Source organism: Equus quagga, chromosome 12 (genome assembly GCF_021613505.1).
Source record: "Equus quagga isolate Etosha38 chromosome 12, UCLA_HA_Equagga_1.0, whole genome shotgun sequence".
Taxonomy (NCBI): Eukaryota; Metazoa; Chordata; class Mammalia; order Perissodactyla; family Equidae; genus Equus; species Equus quagga.
The window spans coordinates 105,882,043-105,903,283 of NC_060278.1; the positions used below are offsets into that span (position 1 = coordinate 105,882,043).

At 46.5% G+C, this 21,241-nt stretch overlaps 1 protein-coding gene and 1 pseudogene across 1 annotated transcript in view; both read left to right on the forward strand.

The window, feature by feature from the left end:
* RAE1 (ribonucleic acid export 1) overlaps positions 1 to 19,953 on the forward strand; it is a 21,338-nt gene extending 1,385 nt beyond the window's left edge. Inside the window, exons 2-12 of the mRNA XM_046679476.1 lie at positions 332 to 428; positions 1,009 to 1,113; positions 5,091 to 5,183; positions 10,029 to 10,115; positions 11,097 to 11,183; positions 11,294 to 11,365; positions 12,339 to 12,446; positions 15,357 to 15,463; positions 15,549 to 15,624; positions 16,205 to 16,399; positions 19,518 to 19,953. Coding sequence (XP_046535432.1) covers positions 339 to 428; positions 1,009 to 1,113; positions 5,091 to 5,183; positions 10,029 to 10,115; positions 11,097 to 11,183; positions 11,294 to 11,365; positions 12,339 to 12,446; positions 15,357 to 15,463; positions 15,549 to 15,624; positions 16,205 to 16,399; positions 19,518 to 19,604 — 1,107 coding nt within the window. The 5' untranslated portion in view covers positions 332 to 338 and the 3' untranslated portion in view covers positions 19,605 to 19,953. The remainder of the gene's footprint in view (positions 1 to 331; positions 429 to 1,008; positions 1,114 to 5,090; positions 5,184 to 10,028; positions 10,116 to 11,096; positions 11,184 to 11,293; positions 11,366 to 12,338; positions 12,447 to 15,356; positions 15,464 to 15,548; positions 15,625 to 16,204; positions 16,400 to 19,517) is intronic.
* LOC124248888 (abl interactor 1-like) lies at positions 2,434 to 4,507 on the forward strand (annotated as a pseudogene).
* Positions 19,954 to 21,241: the final 1,288 nt, after the last annotated feature.

The window sequence follows — 21,241 nt, forward strand, 5'->3', positions numbered from 1 at the left end:
CGCTTGAGGAGGGGGCGGGGGGGAGATCGTCAGAGCTGGGGTGCCTCGCGGAGAGGGACGGCTGGAAGGGGGGAGTTGGAGATACGCGTGGGATGTGTGAGAACTCTATTATCTTTACAATTTTTTTGTGAAAACCTATCCTAAAATAGAGAATTTATTTTTAAGAAGTACTCTGTTTATTATATATTTAGATCACTTCCGGAGAGAAAAGTCTGACATGAAGCCATTTAGACTGTCTATTTCTCTTCTGTGACTTATCTTTATATTGTCTCTCAGTGATATTTATTACTTAAGAAAGGACCTGTTCTTAACGTTTTCCGTTATTTTTTAGGGCCAAAATGAGTCTGTTTGGAACAACCTCAGGTTTTGGAACTAGTGGGACCAGCATGTTTGGCAGCACAACCACAGATAATCACAACCCAATGAAGGTAGTACGGAAGCTTCAAGGAGTGTGTGGACAGAGTGCAGGCCAGGCTTTCCCGCTTCAGTGACAGTGGGAGAAACCCAGATGGCGTGGGAACCTCCTTTGGGCTGCAAGCTCGGAAACTTTGTCTAGCCCGCTTTCTCAAACCCTGGAGCACAGAAACTGTGTGTCCCCTGGACTAGTGTCCTGTTCTCCCTGACTTACTGGGTCACTAGAATCCCCCGAGGTGCTTGTTAAAATTGCACGTTCCCGGGGGCCCAGCCCACAACCGTTGAATCAGAGTTTCTACAGGGGAGGGAGGCGGCCGATAACTGATGAAGCGCTTTGGGGCGAGTGAACTGGTGGGCCGCTGTTTGGAAGACGTGGCTGTGGGCATGTCGTTGGGAGTGCTGCTTCAGTCCCAGCAGGGCTAGCACTTTCCCTGGCATATTTACTCCTCCCCTTTCTCATCAAAGTGAGAAAGGTCTAATGCAGTTAGTTTCTGAGCATAAGGAAAGTCCACCATGGGGTGTTTAGAGAGAAAAAAAGCAGTTTTGAATGAAATTGTGATGATGCATACATTTTAACATTAACTTTCCCCCCAGGATATTGAAGTGACGTCCTCTCCTGATGATAGCATTGGTTGTCTATCTTTTAGCCCACCCACCTTGCCGGGGAACTTTCTTATTGCAGGATCGTGGGCTAATGATGTAAGTGCTCCTAAAATGCATGTTCTATGCGTCGTCTCTCTTTGTATGGGCAAGGTTAGCTTTTCTTTTGGCCCCATTCTTTCCCAAGTGAATAAAGTAGAGTTAAGGCTTGTTCATGGGTTTTTTTAAGAAATCAGTTTTGAGGGTGTGAACCCTTCTGAATGGCAGCCCTCCCGTGTTGTCGCACTGTTTGTTAAGAAAGCCAGCTTGTGGGCGTAGCTCAGGTTCCTAGTCTAGTTCTGCGTCTGGAGGCGTATGCCCAAATCAGATGAAGTCTTCATGGAGAGTGAATGTCGTCCTGATGGCGTACCTGAATTGCCCTTCTAGGCATCCTGAAAATGTTCTTCCGGCGTATGTTAAACTTTTTCAGCTTTAGATAATAGCACACATCCTGCAGAGACATTATACTTGCCAAGAAAACTAAAAAATGTATGAAAAGAAAGATAAAAACTCTGGTGGCAAAGTAAGCAAAGGACATGAGGAGGCCTTTCACAGAGGAGTGCAAGGGGCCTGTTAGAGTCAGCTGGGGCCACTCAGTCACACTCGTGATCAGACAAATGGAGATTTACCGGATTGACACTTTTTTCCTTTCAAATTAACAAAAATAAAAAGAATACTACTTGGTGCCAGTGAGGATAAGCTGAAACCTTAACAGATACCGCTGGTAGGAATGTAAATTGGCACAGTTCTTCTGGAGGGTCGTCAGCGATATTTGTTGGAAATCCTTAAGTTTATTCCCTGGGTCTCAGTGATTCCCCTTCTGGGTCTGGAGGAGGCTCTCGATAATGTGCCTGCTATGAGCTGTCTGGATTGATCTCCACACCTGCTGAAGCACTGTGAACTCGCTGTCGTCTGCGTCTTCTGACGCAGGATGTGAGGCTTAGGGGAGTCCAGTCACTGGCCCAGGTCCTGTGGCTGAGTGAGTGGCAAAGGGGGATGCTGATCGTGCAGTCTGGCCCGGGCTCTGTACTCTGAGCCAGAACCTCATACTGCCTCATTTCAGAAAGTCCTCGTGCAGGTGAAAATGTTGAAAATTGTAATACTTAATAGTAATGATAATTTATGGTATGTCTGTGTGATGGAATACCATTTTAAGAGTTTTTGGAGGGGCTGGCCCCATGGCCAAGTGGTTAAGTTCGCGTGCTCCACTTTGGTGTTCTAGGATTTCGCCGGTTCGGATCCTAGGCACGGACATGGCACTGCTCATCAAGCCATGCTGAGGCAGCATCCCACATGCCACAATTAGAAGGACCCACAACTAAAGATACACAACTGTGTACCGGGGGACTTTGGGAAGAAAAAGGAAAAATAAAACATCTTTAAAAAGAAAAACAGTTTTTGGAAAAGATTTCAACCTGTGACCTGCTACTGGGAGGCAGTTGGGGGCTGAGGGGAGGAGAGCAGTAGGGGGAGGAAGGTAGTCATGACTGAGCAGGCTTGCTGTCTACATGTAGTTTCTTGAAAGATTTCAGTTGATTTGCTGCTGAAAAACAGAAGAGGGGCCAGCCCGGTGGCTGAGCGGTGAAGTTCACACACTCTGCTTCTGTGGCCTGGGGTTCACGGGTTTGGATCCCTGACACGGACCCATGCATTGCTCATCAAGCCATGCTGTGGTAGGCGTCCCACACATAAAGTAAAGGAAGATGGGCATGGATGTTAGCTCAGGGCCAGACTTCCTCAAAAATTAAAAAAGAAGACTGTTTAATGGCACATAGGCTAACAATGCAAGTGAGAAAAGCTGCAATTAAAAAAGTGAAGATACTGACAATACCGGGTGGGTAGGGGGCTTGTATCCGGGCTGTGAGGTGCTCTGAGGCTCCTCGGACCTTGCTGCTTCTGTCTCTTTAATGAGAGAGGAAGCGCTGTGGAGGGGTAGAAAGTGGCAGAGCTGCAGATGTTACTAGAGGAGGAGATCCCGTCTGGGAAGAGGGCACTGAGAGAGAGTTACCAGAACGTCATCCTGGTGGCCGACTACTGTAAGAACAACTACATACAGGCTGCAGACAAGAGAAGAGCTTTAGAAGAGACCAAAGCCTGCACAACCCAATCCCTAGCTAGTGTTGCTTATCAAATAAGTGCGTTGGCCAACAATGTCCTCCAGTTGCTGGATATCCAGGCCTCTCAGCTTTGGAGAATGTCATCTTCCATCAATCATGTTTCACACACTGTGGACATTTCGTAAAGAGAAACTGGCTTGAAGAGAGATTGGTATTTTGACAACAAAAAAGAATACATCAAGAACTCACAAAATAGCACCCACAAATATGGAGCGCCTTGTAAGGTAGATTCGGAAACCTGTTGACTGTACAGTGCTGGGTGATGGGGACCATGGTGTCGAGCGTGGAAATAACCAGCCTGCAAGAACTGGCACTCTATCGAGAACAAATCCTCCTACTCAGAAGCCACCGAGTCCTCCCACGTTAGGCAGGGAACGCTGGGGCGGAATACTCCTTACAAAACCCTGGAACTTGTTAAACCCCCACCAGTTCCTAATGACTGCGTGACAAGTCCTCCTAGGCTCGGAAGTCAGCATAGTCCAGGCAGGACAGCTTCAAATCAGAGACCGAGGACACACAGTGAAAGCAGTGGAGGAAGTGGAAGTCGAGAAGACAGTGGAAGCAGCAGTGTTGGCATTCCCGTTGCTGTGCGTACACCCTCACCACCCGCTGTTGGACCAGTCAGTTGCTGATAGTCCAGCTCCACCACCCCCACCCCCACCAGAGGACATTCCCATGTTTGATCACTCTCCACCGCCGCCACCACCACCTCCAGTGGATTATGAAGATGAGGAGGCTGCGGTGGTTCAGTATAATGATCCATATGCAGATGGGGATCCTGCGTGGGCCCCCAAGAATTATATTGAGAAAGTTGTGGCAATATATGATTATACAAAAGACAAAGATGATGAGCTATCATTTATGGAGGGTGCAATCATTCATGTAATAAAGAAGAATGACGATGGCTGGTATGGAGGAGTCTGCAATCAAGTGACTGGTCTCTTCCCTGGGAACTATGTCGAATCAATCATGCACTATACTGATTAAGTTCTTTTGCTTTTAAAGTAGATTCTTACTACTCAGTCATACTGTGGGACTGTTATGGCTAACAGAATTGTCTTAAGATGTTTTAAAATGTGCCCATATTTTCAGGATAGGCTGTTTTATTGGTATAATTGAATGTCTACCTGTAAGCATAAATCTTGGAGGCAGTTTCTGTATTGCTAAATAGCAGTTCGTATGGGAGGCTGTCCATAACTGATCATGCTTATGTGCTTACACATTGTTAACTTGAGGACCAGCCTAAATATTCTGGGGGGAGTGGGGTATAACATTTAACAAGTCATGGTTCAGATTGTACCATTACATGTTTCGGTGCAGCATGGTTACTAATGCTATGTCAGACTAATATTAAAGTCAGAAAACTTAAAAAATAAATCAAAAAAATAAAAAAGTGAAGATACCGTGTAATCTGCTTTTTGAGGACAATATATGTACGTAGAAAGACTGAAAGCACACTGAACTGTTAACCATATTATCTGTGGTCAGATTAAGGTCATTTTTACTGACTTGTGATAAAAAACTTTAAGTAAAATGCATTACTTATATAATCAGGAAAAAAATGATATAAAAAATCAGAGTAAACTATGCAGAGAAGAAAGATCAGTTTCCCCTTTGGTCTAGATTCTCTGAATGGTAATGGATAACGTTCTACTTTAGTAGACAGTTATATCTCATAGATGTGATGAGAAAATTATCTGTGGTTTTAAGTATAAGCAGTAGAATTTGTATATTTGATAGCTTAGGAATAGGAAAATAGCTACTTGCACATACTTTTCAGTTGCTTTGTTCTTAAAGTTAATTAAGTTGATGTGAGGAGTCCGATTATATTTAAATTGTATCCCATTCGTTATTAGATGTGCAGTGCATGTGATATATCATTAATTGCTGTGTTTGCATCAATTTGTTTCATTACTGTAGGTTCGCTGCTGGGAAGTTCAAGACAGTGGACAGACTATTCCAAAAGCCCAGCAGATGCACACGGGGCCTGTCCTGGACGTCTGCTGGAGTGACGTAAGGCTCATGCAGCTTCAGTGTTTTCTTCTACACAGTGTAGAGTGTAATTCGGAATGTTTATGTGTTTCTATTTTTATGTAACTCAGAACACAAATAGCATGTGTGTGTGGACATTATACCAATTCTAAGTTTCTGACTGTAAATATAGTAGTTTATTGATGTTCCTAATGTAGCAGTTACCCTTCGTCATGTTAGCTTTAGTTGGTCTCTCTGAAAGCCTTTCTTGCATTAAAAAATCCATTATTTTATTGACATGTTTCCTTGAGCAAGGGATTAGATAATTTCTTGAAGCCTTTCCTACCTCTAAATGTGCCACGACCTTATGTTGTTTTAAAACTAGAAGTTTGGGGCCAGCCCCGTGGCCAAGTGGTTAAGTTTGCAAGCTCCGCTTTGGCGGCCCAGGGTTTCAAAGGTTCGGATCCTAAGCGTGGACATGGCACTGCTCATCAGGCCATGTTGAGGCGGCATCCCACATGCCGCAACTAGAACGACCCACAACTAAAATATACAACTGTGCACTGGGAGGATTTGGGGAGAAAAAGGAAAAAAAAAAAGAAGAAGAAGAAGATTAGCAACAGTTGTTAGCTCAGGTGCCAATCTTTAAAAAAAGAAGCTAGAAATTTACTATCCCAGAAAATAAATCCTATGGAAAAAATTAATCCTTTTCCATTACAGGCATACCTCATTTTATTGCACTTTGCAGATACCGTGCTTTTTACAAGAGCCTCCACCAGCAAAAAAATTACAACTTACAAAAGGCTCATATGATGGTTAGCATTTTTTAGCAGTAAAATATTTTTTAATTAAAGTATGCACATTGGTTTTTTTAAAGACATAATGTAAACGTAACTTTTATACGCACTGGGAAACCAAAAAATTTGTGTGACTCCCTTTATTGCAATAGTCTGGAACCAAACCTGCAATATCTCTGAGGTATGCCTGTATTAGACTTTTGAGGTGTTTTGATTTTTTGGAATTCTTTTTCTTTTCTTTTTTTGTGAGGAAGATTAGCCCTGAGCTGACATCTGTGCCAATCTTCCTCTATTTTGTATGTGGGATGCCACCACAGCATGGCTTGATGAGCAGTGTGTAGATCTGCTCCCGGGATCCAAACCCATGAACCCCGGGCTGCTGAAACACAGTGTGTGAACTTTAACCACTATGCCACCAGCTGGCCTCTGTTTTTTGGAATTCTTTTTCCTCTCAAATCCTGAACGTCAGCAGTATAAGTAAATGTGTTCAAGTTTATTCAGCTCTGAGCTTTTCTTTTTTTTTCCTTTTGGGATGAGTGTGGGTGATTGGGGAGGGTTTAGTGAAGGGACCATTTCCGAAGGAACCAACAGGGAGTGAGGTACCTGTGGCAAGTGCAGTGAGAGCTGCGGCTGTGGAGTGGCCCCCAGGCAGTAGGGGAGGGGCCCAGCCTGGCTCTCCTCCCTCCTGCCTGTGGCTGACCTGGGAGGAGGGAGGAGACAGGCCCTGATGAGGTCAGAGGCAGGTGGGTGCTCCTCCATGCTAAGGAAGCTGAGCCTCGAGGCCCTGCCCAGGCCTTGTGTGTATTTTTTTAGTCATGTTAGATATGATTTGCAGACAATAAAATTGAATCTTTTTAGTGTATGATTCTGTGAGTTTTTAGAAATGCGTAGGGTTGTGGTCAAGAGATAGAACAGATCCTCAGCCTCAGAATTCCCTCCTGCCCTTTTGTAGTCAAGTCTCAACTCCCAGACCCTGGAAACCACTGATGAGTTTCTGTCCGTGTAGTTCTGCCTTTACCAGGATGTCGTATAAACGGAATCCCGTGTGTAGCCTTTTGTGTCTGGCTTCCTGGAGCATCATGCAGTCGAGGTCCCACAGGTCAGGTCAGCAGTGTGTCTTCTCACTGCTGAGCAGTGTTCCATTGCGCGGGTTCTCCTGTGTACCGTCCACCACTTGAAGGACATTTGGGTGGTTTTCCATTTTTGGTCATTGTGAGTCATGCTGCTGTCAACATTTGTGTACTGGATTTTCTGTGAATACAAGTTTTCGCTTCTCTTGGGTGAATATCCAATAGCGGGCTTGCTGGGCCATATGGCGAGTGCATGTTTAACTTCAGGAGAAACACCAGACTCCTCTATTTTACATCACCATTTTTATTTGCACCATACATTTATGTAATTTTGTTTATAAATTTATTTATTATAAATAATAAATGATTCTACTATTTATAAATATTTTGAATTGGTTCAGGAGCCATAGTTGCTCCTGTTTTAATCACTAGCTCTGAGAGTGATTAAAGTCCTTTCTGTTGTTTGTATTCCTGATAGATTTGATTGGGTTATTGTGAGGCTAATAATAGATATATGAAAACAGTTTAAAAAGTGACACGTTTATTACAGATACAACTTATTTTTAATTTGCCTTATTGTTAGTTTATGGAAAAGTAGCAGCTCGAGTAGATTTTAAATGTTTCTAATATATTTTGCCTGTCTTTCATTACTGATCAGGTAATGGATCAGAATTGTAAACTTTCTTATAAATTATGGTAAGAAATAGACTTAACAGATACAGGAGTTCTGTCGCTCAAATGTTACTGAGTGGCTGTTGGCATTTACAAAAATGTGTACAGCTGTTTCCTCTCTGCGTGTTGTGCCCCCATCCAGTGGAGGACTCCCACGTGGGATGGAGAGCCCCAGGCAGTGAGCTGAGTTCTGAGAGAGGCACGAGGAGTGGGGCTGGGTTGGAGGGAGCGCAGAACGCAGTGGAAAGGTTTGGGAAGGGCGCCATGAGCCTTTCACAGAAGAGGCAAGAACTGAGCTGAATCTTTACAGAAAAGTAAACCATGTGCCTCTAGCTTTTTGAGCATTGTCTGTCTCTTCCCGTCCAGGCCTAGGTTCAAATTTCAACTCTCCTCTACTTTTTGACTTTGCCAAGTTCTTAATTTCTCTGAGTCTGTTTCCTCACTTATAAAATGAAGATAATAATGAAAATTACAACCGATAATAGCGTGATTTAATTCAGCAAATAATTATCAGGCACCTATCATCGTGTGCCAACCACTGGGAATGTGGTGGAAATCACAGTAGCCGAGGTGGGCGAGTCTTCTGTGCCCATGGGACTCCTGGTCTCTCAGGACAAACACCGAAACAAGGAAGAATCTCAGACAGTGGAGTCGGGATGGCTCGGTTAAGTCTACATAGTGACTGGCGTGGGACCCGTCAGGAGGTGGTTGAGGGACTTGCTGGAGGCATGTAGTAGGTGAGAGGCTGAGCCTACACCCAGGGCTTCCTGGCTCCAGGGCCCGTCCGCTTGGCAGCCTCCCTCCTGGGGCTCGCGGGAATGCGCACCAGCCTGGGAGGGGCGGCCTTCAGGGAGAGGAGGGCGCATAAGCGCAGGAGCCAGAGCTCCTGTGAGGCGTGAAAGCCCAGCGTGGTGAAGGCGGTTCTTTGGCAGTCCGAGGACACGGCTCATTGTGCGGCCCTGGCAGGCAGACCTTGGAGCAGCTGGGCGGGCAGCACTTAGCTGTCGTTCCTCCACCCGGCCCTTTGGTGGCTTAGCTTCTAGATCTGTATGTGCGCTGGGGTCTGTATGTCCACTGGGGTTTGGCGTGCGCTACACTGTAGTGCTGCTTATGGCTGGGAGGGTCGTCGTTTCTGATGACATGGAGAGGCCACGGTTTCCCTCCGCCTCAGCCTTCACTCCAGACGGCGATATGTTTCCAAGGACCAGCAAAGTTCTCCTTATAGCTTCGTTAATGGAGAAGCAGATTTTCTCCCTTTTTTCCGATAGAGGACTGGTGACTTCGGTTGGGAGGAAGTTTTTGCTGGGGGAGGATGGTAGTGAATCTCTTTGAGCTATGGAACCAGAAAGGAAACAGTCTAGGCCAGGGATCAGCAAACCGTGCTTCATGGGCCATAACTGGGCCGTTGCCTGCTTTTGTAAATAAAGTTTTATTGGAACTTTAGCCACACTTCTTCATTTATACAATGTGTGTGGCTGCCTTCAAGCTGCAGTGATAGTGAAGGAGTTGCAGCAGAGACCTTTTGACCTGCAGAGACTGAAATATTTACTGTATAGCCCTTTAAGAAAAATATTTGCTGACCACTGGTCTAGACTTTGGATTCAGTACTTTTCCTCTCATTTTAAGTTACCTTGTGCTGCTTCTGTTTGACTGACCTACTGTATGAGTTCTCTACGTGAATATGTTGAAAACTGTTACGACTGCTAATTTTTTAAGCTATAGGTTCTGTAGGACCGATGACTTTTGTCAGTCAGTGTAGTTTTATTGCATGCATTTGGAATGCTGTTAGATATTGAGCTGAACAAAAGTCATGATTTAGATAGAGATATAGATATATACGGAGAGGGGGAAGAGAAACAGTAAATGTGACGAAACGTTTACCCTGGTGAATGCAGGTTTATGGGCACTGATTGTATTCTTCTAGCGACTTTTATGAAGGCTTCAAATTGATGAAAATCAGAAAAGATTTTTGAAGTGGCCCCTGGTACACACATAGATACGTGCTGTACAAAGGCTGTTCCTGGAGGGTACACAGTGGCCCGTGGCTGCTCTGAGGGGTCAGGGGTAGGGAGAGACGTGGTTTTCACAATATAACTTTAAGTACCCTTTAAATTTTTTTTATCCTGTTTATGTAGTAGCTCTTAGAAAAATAGATCAATAATAAACAATAGGGCTGAAAGTGTGTTTTATATATGACATTATAGTTTGCAATACACTAGCCCCCCAAAAATTGGAAAAATAAAAATTTCGAAACAAAACTGGCCTCATTATGTTCACCCTAATATCTAAATGTACATTTAGAGATTTTATTTTTCTTAGAATGAGAGATTTTCTCCATTTTATTTTAGGATGGGAGCAAAGTATTTACAGCATCATGTGATAAAACTGCCAAAATGTGGGACCTCAACAGTAATCAGGCGATACAGATTGCACAGGTATAGAAACTCACCCTCTGCAAAGAGGGGGGCAAGGCTGGTGTGCGGGGGGGAGGGGGGGGTGACTCTTCAGTTATAATGACTCTGATGGGAAAAATGCAGTTTGACTGTACCAAATCAATTGTACTTCAAAAATAACACCAGTTTCATAACCATTCACATTCTCACTAGCGTTTCACAGATTATTCTGTCATGGGTCTTCCATGTATGTGTAGATGAGGATGGCGTCATAAGGAGTTAGTGACACAAATCTATTAAAGAAAATGTCACAGGTGCTCCTCAGTGTTGCCGTGTGTGACATCCAGCACTCCTATGTGACTTGCCTTGTTCCACTGCCTTTGGTCACCTGTTCGTTCCACGAGTGTTTGTTGAGTGCCTGCCATCCACCAGGCGCCAGCATTGAGGGAGAGGCAGCCGTGAGAGGGCCACTCCCTCATGGCCATGGAGCTTTTACAGCCTGCTCAGGGGCCACCGCAGGTGCTTGTGTGACGACCGCTAGGAAGGGCAGAAGGAGTGAAGGTGAGAGAACCTAGACCCAGAGGCTCTGACTGTGAGGAGGGGCCTCTTGACACTGAAACATTTTTAGAAAAGTGTTAGCTACTCTGAGGTCACAGTGCTGGGTGCTAGATGCATCTCCTCGATCTCTTAACTCTGCCACCTTAGAGAAGAAATGAAACTGGTGGAGTTCCCTACCAGTTATTTCTGAACCTCTCCTCCGAGGGAGAGGCTTACTTTCTCTCTCACATACTAGTTAGTTATGGGCAAAATCAAACTCAAGTTTGTTAGAGTGAAAGGTAGATACTTGTTCTGTGTTAAATTGAGTATTTTGGTCGTGAGGAGGGGCTAAAATAGTCCTTTGGGTTTTGCTGGGTATGCCCTCAATATTTAAGTTAGTTCCTCATCCTTGAATTTCTAGAATTAAAGCTGTTGAGTGCCTTGTTATGTTTACCTTCATCGGTTTTGGTTTTGTCTTGTTGAAAGCATGACGCTCCCGTTAAAACCATACATTGGATCAAAGCACCGAGCTACAGCTGTGTGATGACTGGGAGCTGGGATAAGACCTTGAAGGTATGGTCTGCTGCCAGACTGCGCGGCCCGCCCGAGGCTGGCGTTCCTGTGTACACTGCTTGTGCTTTAGCTCTGAATGGTCACTTACTGCCGGCTTTGTTTTCTTTTAGTTTTGGGATACACGATCCTCAAATCCTATGATGGTTTTGCAACTCCCGGAAAGGTGTTACTGTGCTGACGTGGTAAGGAATTTCTACCTTAATATATATTTTCTTTAAACAAATAGCGTTTCTTACCTTATAACATCTTGCTATTAGAGGGTAATCTAAAAATCCCTGAAACTTCAACACTAGACACAGGGGATATGGCTCAGATTGCCTCAGTCATCTTATAAAGCAGGAGACTTTTGTGCTGCATCTCTTCCAGAATTCCTCAATACTGGTGTCATGTTTTTTGTCGCTTGTTATTTGAGCATATGCAGATTAGCAACATGCCGTCAGTATATGACGTTTATGGTATGGCTGTGGGAAACCTGGTAATAACTTTGTGATGTCCTGCTAGATTTTGGGGGACTATCTCTGAGTGGGAGAGAAACTCAAGAACTTTCTCCATCTGTTTAGTCATGTCTTAAAGTTTTATACCAACGGCCCAGTAATTCCACTTTTAGGATTTTATCAGGAGAAAAATAAACCTTTAGATGGTCTTTGTTCTGTGTACTGTGGTGAAACACTCTAGGTGACCTAACAGGCCAGCAAGTCTGCAGTGGTCAGCTGAGCCCTCTGGCGGGCTCACTCGGGCACATGGGACAGGTGCATGCTTGGAGGAAAGGGCACGAATCCTTAGAGCTTTCCACACTCACCTGTGCATGTACAGTGCTCAGAAAAGACTGGAGTAAAATGTACCATACTGCCAACACCACTTAGCATTCGAAGGGATGCTGTAGCTGGTTTCATTTCTTCTCTCTTCCTCAGTACGTTTTCTAAATATGCATGTCTATTACAGTTTTAAAAAATGAGTCTTTTAAGAATATATGAATGTTCTCCTTTCAAATATGATTTCTCTAGGTTTTCATGAAAAACGTGTTGATATCATTAGATTTTTAAACTTAAAAAAATTCGCTTATTTTTGTGACTAAAAAAATTGATCTGATGCTTTGGTATGAAAGAAGCACACTCCTTCATTTTAAGTATGTCTCTGCTTTCCTCCACTCCCTAGATATATCCTATGGCCGTGGTGGCAACCGCGGAGAGGGGACTGATCGTCTACCAATTAGAGAGCCAACCTTCTGAGTTCAGGAGGATAGAGTCGCCACTGAAGCATCAGGTGATTCTCAGTCGGGCCTGGAAGCGTGTCTGTGGCCCCTGTCGTTTGTGGTCAGTGCCACATGGGGGGTGCAGTTGTACTTCAGAAACCCAGAAGTATTTTCGTAGGGGATGATTTTAAGGATGCAAGCACAAATATTTAGTGAGTACGTACTATCCATTTCTGGATGAGCCCCAACTTACCTGTCCTCTCCAAACATCCCCCTGGATAGCTGCATGCTGTTGAATGAAGTTGTGCATCTCATGGATCGGTCCCATTATCAGTTCACAGCTTCCAGATTCAGCTGTGCCTTCGTTGTTCCCAGGCAGTTTTCTCTTCAGCTCGGTCTTCCACTTGCCATGGACTCTTAGATCCCACACCCTCCTCCAGTACCCCCTGGATCCCTTTTTCCCATTGCAGTCAGCCGTATTGCATGAGCTTTCTTACCTCCCACTCATTTCTCACCCTCCTCTGTGGAGACTGCTGCCCCCATTACTTCACCGAAACTGTTTTTGGCATGGCCACCAGTGGTTTCCTCATCAGTAATTCCAGTGGATACTGATCAGCACTCATTTTACCATAACAGGGTCTTAGCATAATGCTATTTTTACGTGTTCTTGAACATTATGTCCTTGGTGTCTTTTTTTTTCTCCTTCTCCCCAAAGCGCCCCCCGCCCCCAAGTACATAGCTGTGTATTCTAGTTGTAGGTCTTGTCCTTGGTTTCTCTTGTCCCAGGCTCTTACGTCCTGCCTCTCTGGCTGCTGCCGCATCTGTCTTGGAGGTTCTTGTATGTTGAGGTCCTGCAGGTGCCTGCCCTTGGCCGTTGCCTTCTCTGCCTGAGTGAAGCCTCACCCCGCCCACTGCTGTCGCTGAGGCGCATCTTGTGGTCTGGAGACTCAGACCTCCAGCAGACCTCCCCTCTGCCCCCCGACAAGGACATCTGCAGTCTGACGGCTCCTTTGCGTGTCTTCCAACAGCTCAGCCCAGAGCTGTCCCACATCACACGCAGGAGCACTTTCTGCACATCTTGAGTCATTGTCACCTCTTCTCAGGCTTCTCCCTGGCTGCTCGCCCTAGTGCTACAGATATCTAATAGATGTGGTAAGGAATTGCTACCTTAACGTGTGCGTATATCTGACGTACACGCACATGCATATTTTACTTACTTTGTCTTGTTTTGCCTCCTGGAACATACGCTCATGACACCGGAGACTGTTTTCTGTACTCATTGCTGCCTCATTCCCCGCCTCTGGTGCCGGGCCTGATGTGTGGAGGCTTCTGTAAACGTTTGCTGAGTGAACAGCCAGTCTCACCCTGCTCCTCCCTGCCACCTCACCCAAGCCTGGGCCTTGCCGTGTGCTCCATGTCTCATTAAGCGGGCCCTCCGCTGCTTAGCTGTCTCAGCCAGAAATCTAGGCATCATCCTCGATCCCTCCTCCCTCCTTTGCTCTTCTCCTGCCTCGTTCATCACTGGGCTCACTTCTACCCTGCCAGTGTTTTGGAATCTGTTTGTTTCACTCCCTTCTTACCACCACTTCTAGTTAAGTCTCTTTCAATGATTGTGAGAGCTTGGATCTTTGCCTTCCTTCCGTCCCTTCTGCATCCATGAGTCAGGGGCTCTTTCTTGTAATTGCGCATGTGGTCTTGCCATGCCCCTGCTTAAAAGCCATCACTGACTCCTCAGTTCCTTTTGGACAAATCCCAGACTCCTTGATAAAACCTAGGCTGGTCTGGCTTCACTTCCTGCCACCCTGTGCCAGGCAGTCTGGCCTTTCACTTGTGAGGAGTGCCGTCAACCTTGCGTGGGCCGCTGTGCAGTGTGTTCTTGTAAATGGCACCTTCTGGAGTGGTGCGGTTCCTGGTCTGTGCGCCAGGTGTTAAACTCTGTGCTGAGCACAATGGGTACAGCCTTGCCGGCCATAGTTCCTCCTGACCTCTAAGAACTTACAGAATTTTGTCTCTTTTCCTTAATTCTTTTTCTATTCACAAAATTAATGCACTTACTGTTCAAAAAAAAAAGGCAAATGGTGCAGAGATAGAACTAGCCTGCACTTCTCCGCTTACTTAGGAACTTCGCATACTCCAGCACGCACCACAATAACCGCAACTGCTCTTTACCCGCTCTTGTATGGCCTAGCCCCAGGCCCTGATCCAGCTCCAGCGCCTCCAGAACTCCTTATAGAAGCCAAAATGTCCACTTCGGGCAGAGTGGTCGTCCTCTGGGTTGGGCCAGGTTGTCATGACTGGAAGGAGGACGTGAGAACCCAGATGGACCTGTCCCTGCTTCTCTCCCCCAGGAGGCTGGGCCCTGGGCTCTTTCTGTGGGATCTTCTATAGAGTCCAGGGGACCCTCCTTTGGGCCCCTTCACCTCAATGTTGGATCAAGTGCAGTGTCTCCCTTCTTGTAGCGTGTTTGCAGTTTAGCGAGTGCTGGCCCAGCTGCTGTCCCACTTTACCCTTGTTCCCCTGTGATTGCCAGGGAGACCCTACTTCCCTTTTTCCAGTTGGGGAAACACAGGCACAGAAACATGGGGTGACTTGCTGGAGGGCATCCACCTCGTCAGTGGAGGGTTAAAACTGCAGTGCCTTCCTCCCTCCCCAGGAGGGAGCCAGCACCAGCCTAGGGGCTGGGAGGCCCTGAGGACAACCTGCACTGCTGGAGTGACAGCAAGGCCTTCCTCGTGGCAGAGGGAGAGCAGCAGCTAGACAGAAGCACAGTTTATTCGTAGAATCACGTGGCTGAATTCAAGTGGTTATTCAAATTAGAAAATAGTGCTTAGTAGAGGAACAGAAATACCATGTTTGAGTAATGTCTTTCTGGTTCTTCTAAAACCCAAAAATGAGGTGAAAATTCTTTAACTTCACAGTAGTTATGCAATCTTATATTTTACATGGTGATGATATACTTTTTTTTTTTCTTCAAATTGTAGCATCGATGTGTGGCTATTTTTAAGGACAAACAGAACAAGCCAACTGGTTTTGCTCTGGGCAGCATCGAGGGGAGAGTCGCTATTCACTACATCAACCCCCCAAACCCGTAAGTGGGACTCAGTCGGCTTGCAGATTTTCACTTGAGACATTTTTTTTACAAAGGAAAACTTAGCTGGGGCTTTGTTTTTCAGTGCCAAAGATAACTTCACCTTCAAATGTCATCGATCGAATGGAACCAATACTTCAGCTCCTCAGGACATCTATGCGGTATGTTTTTAGAAACTTTAACCTTGAGAATACGTCTAGAAACTAGACTTGGAGGTGGTAGCTGAGTCATTATGGGATCAGAGAAGATCACTTTGTCATTGTGGGGGTTCATGTCCGGCGACAAACGGCTTATGCCGTAGGTTTCAGTTTTCTGTTTTTGTGAACATATTGACTGTCTTCGTTTTCTCACTGTTGATTCTGAATGTAAGCTTAGGACTTTGGGGAGGGTCTTCCACCCGCTCAGTGAGTGCTGGTGGACAGTTGATACACTTACTTAAAACTGAGGAGTTGCTGTTTGCTAAAAAAGGAAAGACGTTTTCCTAGGTTCACTCCTTGGTGTCGCTCACTATATGCTTGTTAACTTCTGCTGCCCTCTGTTCATGACAAGAGACGACACGCGGTTCTGGGCTGGCGCCTGACGGAGGAAGCGTGGCTGGTTCCTCCTGTGATCAGCCAGCAGCTGCTCTCTTGAAATGTGCATGTTGTTTCCTAACTGCACTGGGGGGCACGCACTGGCGAAGACCTGACTTCTCCTCCCTCGGCTGTCTCCACTCCTCCTTGTACGTGTCACTCCTTGCAGGTAAATGGAATCGCATTCCATCCTGTTCATGGCACCCTTGCAACCGTGGGATCTGATGGTAGATTCAGCTTTTGGGACAAAGATGCCAGAACAAAACTAAAAACTTCGGAACAGTTGGATCAGCCGATAGCAGCTTGCTGCTTCAACCACAATGGAAACATATTTGCGTATGCTTCCAGCTACGACTGGTCGAAGGTGAGAATTCCCAGGCCCACTGTGGGCTCTCCGGGTCGGAGGGCCTGGGCTTGAGTTGAGACTCTTCTCCGGACTTGCCTTGTGTCCTGGGGCAGGTCACTGTCACCTCACTGTGGAAGGAAATGGCAGGGCCTCCCTTGCAGGTTGTGGGGACTCAGAGAAAGCACGCGTGTTGAGCCTTGCCCTGGGAACCCGCCCCCCAGAAGCTCTTGGTAAAGACAGGTGAACTGGAGGCCGCCACTCTGGAAGAGTGTGGTCATTCAGTGATGCTGGGGTTGTTGGGAGAGGGCGAAGTGGGCACGGCAAGGGGTGGGGCGGGAGGGGTCAGCAGGGCCAGGGCATGGAGCTTTTGCCCGAGGCGTTCATTTTTGTTTGTTTGTCATTTCCGGGGGGAGTGAAGGGCTGACAGGGTCCTGGCTGCATTTTTGAGGTGTCTCAGCATAACGGTAGAGAGAGCACTTAGGTGCTGAGGTTCCAGACCACTGCAACTGAGGTTCCTGACTGGAGAGGTCGCCAGCTTCGCCCAGAGAGGCTCTGCCTCCCCCTCCGTCCTTCCGTTGGTTTCCACACAGTCCGTCTTCACTGGCCTGATCTCCTTCCACCTGCCCCCTCCTCCCTCCAAGGTTCCCTCCCTCCATTCTGCTCTTTTCTGCCCCTTCTCAAACTCTCTCCTCTCCTGCCCACCAGCTCCTTCCCATCTGTTGGTTAGCACGCACACTTTGGCCTTTCTAAAGCAAGCCTGAGGAAACCTTGTGTCCCTTTCTGTTAAACTTGTCCAGAGTGGTTAACACCTGCCCTCTGCGCTCCCACGGCTTCTGTTCCCTCTTCAGCCCGCTGCAGGGTCCTGGCCTCCTGGAACTGTAGTCAGTCTCGTTGGCTGACATCCTCGTCGTCTAGTCGAGAAGCTTCCTTTCTGTGTGTGTTGGGTACTGTGGTCCATTCCTTCCTGCATCCTTCACAAACCTCTCTCCTTTGGTTTCTCTGGTGTTTCTGTTTTCTTGTTTATTACTGCTTCTGACTGCTCCTCGCCATCCTTTGCTAGCTTCTGTTCTCGGCGCCTCTTAGAGGCCAGCCTTCCGCCGGCTTCGCCTGACTGGCTCTGCGTAGGCTTCTTCCAGGCATGCCTGCATTCCCGCGTAAGCTGATGACTTCGCCGTTTCTAACTTGCTTCCTGACTTCGTTCCCCACTTCCCCTATCCCAGTCCCACCAGGGTGTCTGCACCTGGGCGTCCCCTAAGTCCCTTAACTTAGGAGACGCAAATCCGGCTGCTTTTCCCATCACCGTCTCCTTTTGTCCCCCAGCTCGCCGCTTCTCCGTGTTCCTCTGAGTTAACCGCCGCCCGGTCACTGGGGTGTAAGTTCTTGTGTCACCTTTGAGTCTCTCAGAAGAGCTGGGCAGTCACCAGCTCTGTCCAGTCTCCTGTGATGCGTCTTGCCCGTTCAGCACATTGCTATGGATGCTGCTCTGGCCTGTGGGAGTATGCACGCTCTCTGAGCTTTTGCTTATGTGGGCCTTTTTAAGCAGCTTTACTGAGGTCTAATTGAAATGCAGTTAATTGCACATATTTGAAGTGTGCAGTTTGATCAGTTTCAATTTCTGTACATACCCATGAAACCATCACCACAGTCAAGATAACATTTTTATCTCCCCCAGAAGTTTCCTGTGTATCACTGTAATCCTCCGCCCCTTCTCCAACCATTGATCAGCTTTCCGTCACTAGAGATGTTTGCATTTTCTAGAATTTTATATAAATGGAGTCATATACTATGTATTCTTTTTTGGCTGGCTTCTTTCACTCGGCTTAATGATTTTGAAGTTCACCCATGCTGTTGAGTGTTTTAGTAGTCTTTTTCTTTTTCACTGCCAAGTAGTGTTCCATGGTGTGGCTGTACCACCGTTTGTTTATCCACTCACCCGTGGAAGCCACATGCTCAGTTTTGAAGAGTGCACTTTTTTGGCTCTGCCTGGCTGGGGTGGGAGCTACATTGTGGCTTGAGGCCTCAGTTTCCCCATGGGGCTCTTCAGTGGATCTCCTCTTCTTCAGATGCTCAGCCTGCAGCTGCATTAAAACTCTGCGTTTAACTGACATCACACTCAGGGCTCTCTGCATTGCAAGCATTGAAAAAAAATAGTAGTAAATTGAGACAACTGAGAAAGCTCGTTGCTTGGAAGGCTGCTCAAAATGAATTCATCCGAGCAATTAACATCAGCTCTCAGTGGCAGTTACTTAAATTATTGTCTTTTTAATTTTTAAAAAGTTGCTTCAGGAATTTTCCAGTGTTCTTAGTTTAAAGCCAGTTGCCTCCAGCATGAAATCATGACCACGTGTGTTAATGTTATGCGCTGCTGCTTGAGCACAGCCTTTAAGAGCAGCTGCACTTCGCACATCATAATGAGAATTAACCATCTCAGCACATCTGTCCAGGGATGAAAATAAAACGTCATTGCAGTACAGGTGCCAGAGTGCACCCAGAGGCCCTTCGGGTCACCTGAAAGTCCCTCTTACCTGCCCTGCCCACTGCATTCCACTGTCTTCCTAAGACACAAATCTCTCATGTCACTGTCATTGTCATTTACAGCCTTTGTGGCTGCCATTCCTTTTCCCTCTGGGATAATGTTCAAAGGCCTCAGTCTGATGTTCAGAGCCCTTTATAAAGCCTGGCCTGATCCTGGTTTTCCAGGCTCCCCTGAAGTTACACAGGCCCCCCTCCACCTCAGCGCAGGCAGGAGCAGACACACCACCACCCCGCGTACTTCCTCTTCTCTCTCCATGCCATGTGGGATGCCTCGTCCCCAAGACCTCGCTCCCTGAGGGCCGTCGTCTTGGCTTAGAGTGCTGGTGGCTTAGAGAGTCTTGACTCGGGAAAAATAGCTATGTAAAAGGTCGTCCAAGTGGGACATGAAGACAACTTCCCACCAAGTCCTTAACCTTTTCTCTGAGGCCTGTGCTGTTGATTGAAGTGTGGTTTTCTTTCCCTCCATCTGCCTGTTTTTTTCCCCTGGAGGAGAGTTTATGCTTCACGGGACGTAGCACAGGACTTGGCATATAAAAAGTGCCCATAAAATGCTAACTTTTGCTTTTTGAAAATAAGATCATTGTGTTTTTTTCCCCTTTAGGGACATGAATTTTATAATCCCCAGAAGAAAAATTACATTTTCCTGCGTAATGCAGCTGAAGAGCTAAAACCCAGGAACAAGAAGTAGTGGCCAGAGACTTCTGGGTTGGCCAGAGTTGTTTTCTCTCTGCTCTGCCTCGTCTCTGTACGAATTGGGTCCCAGCTTTTGGTGGGTTGTAAGCCATGGAGAAAACGACGCTATTGTTCAGCAGTCAGGAGCCCCGCCAGCCGCGGCGACGGCCGTCTCTCCATTCCACTGCCCGTTACAGACGTCCTCTGTAACTCTAAGGAGACTGAAGTCATTACAGAAGTTAGAGTCTTGTGGGCCACTGCCAGGTATTTTGCAGCACTTCATTCGGCCGTGTACATGTTAGAGAACATTGGGAAGCAGTCTGTGAACCTGTACTGTATTTTGTAATAAAATATTTTGACGATTGCCTACTAGCTCCCTTTGTCCGTCTCTCCTCTTGCCCACCCTGTAAGCTCTGAAGAGGTCATCCCGCTCAGCAGCATCTCTGGGTTTGCTGTGTGGTTTCAGATGCCCTTTGGGAAGTGCGGAAACCCTGCACCTTAGGAGAGAGGGAGTCCTGAGTTGTGGTCATGTCTGCACGTGGAGTGTGTGGCCACAGCCTCTCCAAGCGTTGGTGGCGTTTGACCCTGTTCTTCTTTTGCTTCCTCCCTTCCTGTCTTTAACATGCCTGCTGCTTTTCGCTTCTGCTGGGCAGGTGTCCTGTGACTGAAACGGGGATGGTCCTTGTGCCGAGGGACAGGCCTCTGTGGGCCAGGCCCGTGTGGGTGACTTTCGTGTGGCCTTCCAGTTAGAGCCCAGGTCCCCTGCATGGGAAATGCTCTTAACTCGTGCTGCCAGTAGTGGTGGTTTTGAGGTACTGCTTTTTATTTCATGTAATTTAGAATTCCTGATTGGTAAGTATCCAAAATGAAACTCAACTCAATGTTTTACTCTTGAGTCTGCGTGTTACATTTTTACCCCGTGACCCCAAATGCTTCTGATGCTTACTGTTTGGGGCTGGTGTGTAAAGTAACCTGCTGAGCGTGGAAATCTCCTATCGGTGATACTGTAAGATGTGTTTGCCCACTGATAAAAAGCAATGGAAATAAACTTTTCTCCTGGAAGAGATTGCCTGCCCTCAGTGGTTTAAGTTCTTTGGTAGTCCGATCACAGATGAATTCAGACCCATGAACTCTGGCTCTGTCTTTTAGCCTGAAAAGTTATTTTCTGAGAGATAAAAAGGTGCATTAGAAAAAGAAATCTGAATTTTCAAGTTAGCTAATTTTTATGTTTACAGCTAATTACATAATTACATTTACAGGTAATTTTCCCTTCCCTTTATGAACCAGCCCCGTGGCTTTGTGATCTGTATGTATGGGACAGTACAAAAATAGCAGAGACGGCCATGAGGAGAGAGTCGTGGTTGGTTATCTCAGTGGCCGGCTTCACTGGAGGTGGGAGTGGGTTTTTCAGCTCTAGTTTAGCCATAATTTCGTTACTCTTTACAAGCTGGTGACTGGCTGTAGTTGAAAGTGACCACAAAATAATGAGTTCAAGTCAGGAGCCTTTTCGAGTGTTCTTTTCCAAGATTGGGCCTTGCCATGTTACCAAGGGGATTGTGTTTGTAATTGGCAAATTTAAAATATTTGCCTAAATCTAAGCTTGGACTTCAGGCTGCCAGAAACCAGGAGTCAGGGAGCTCCTTGTTGCCCCTG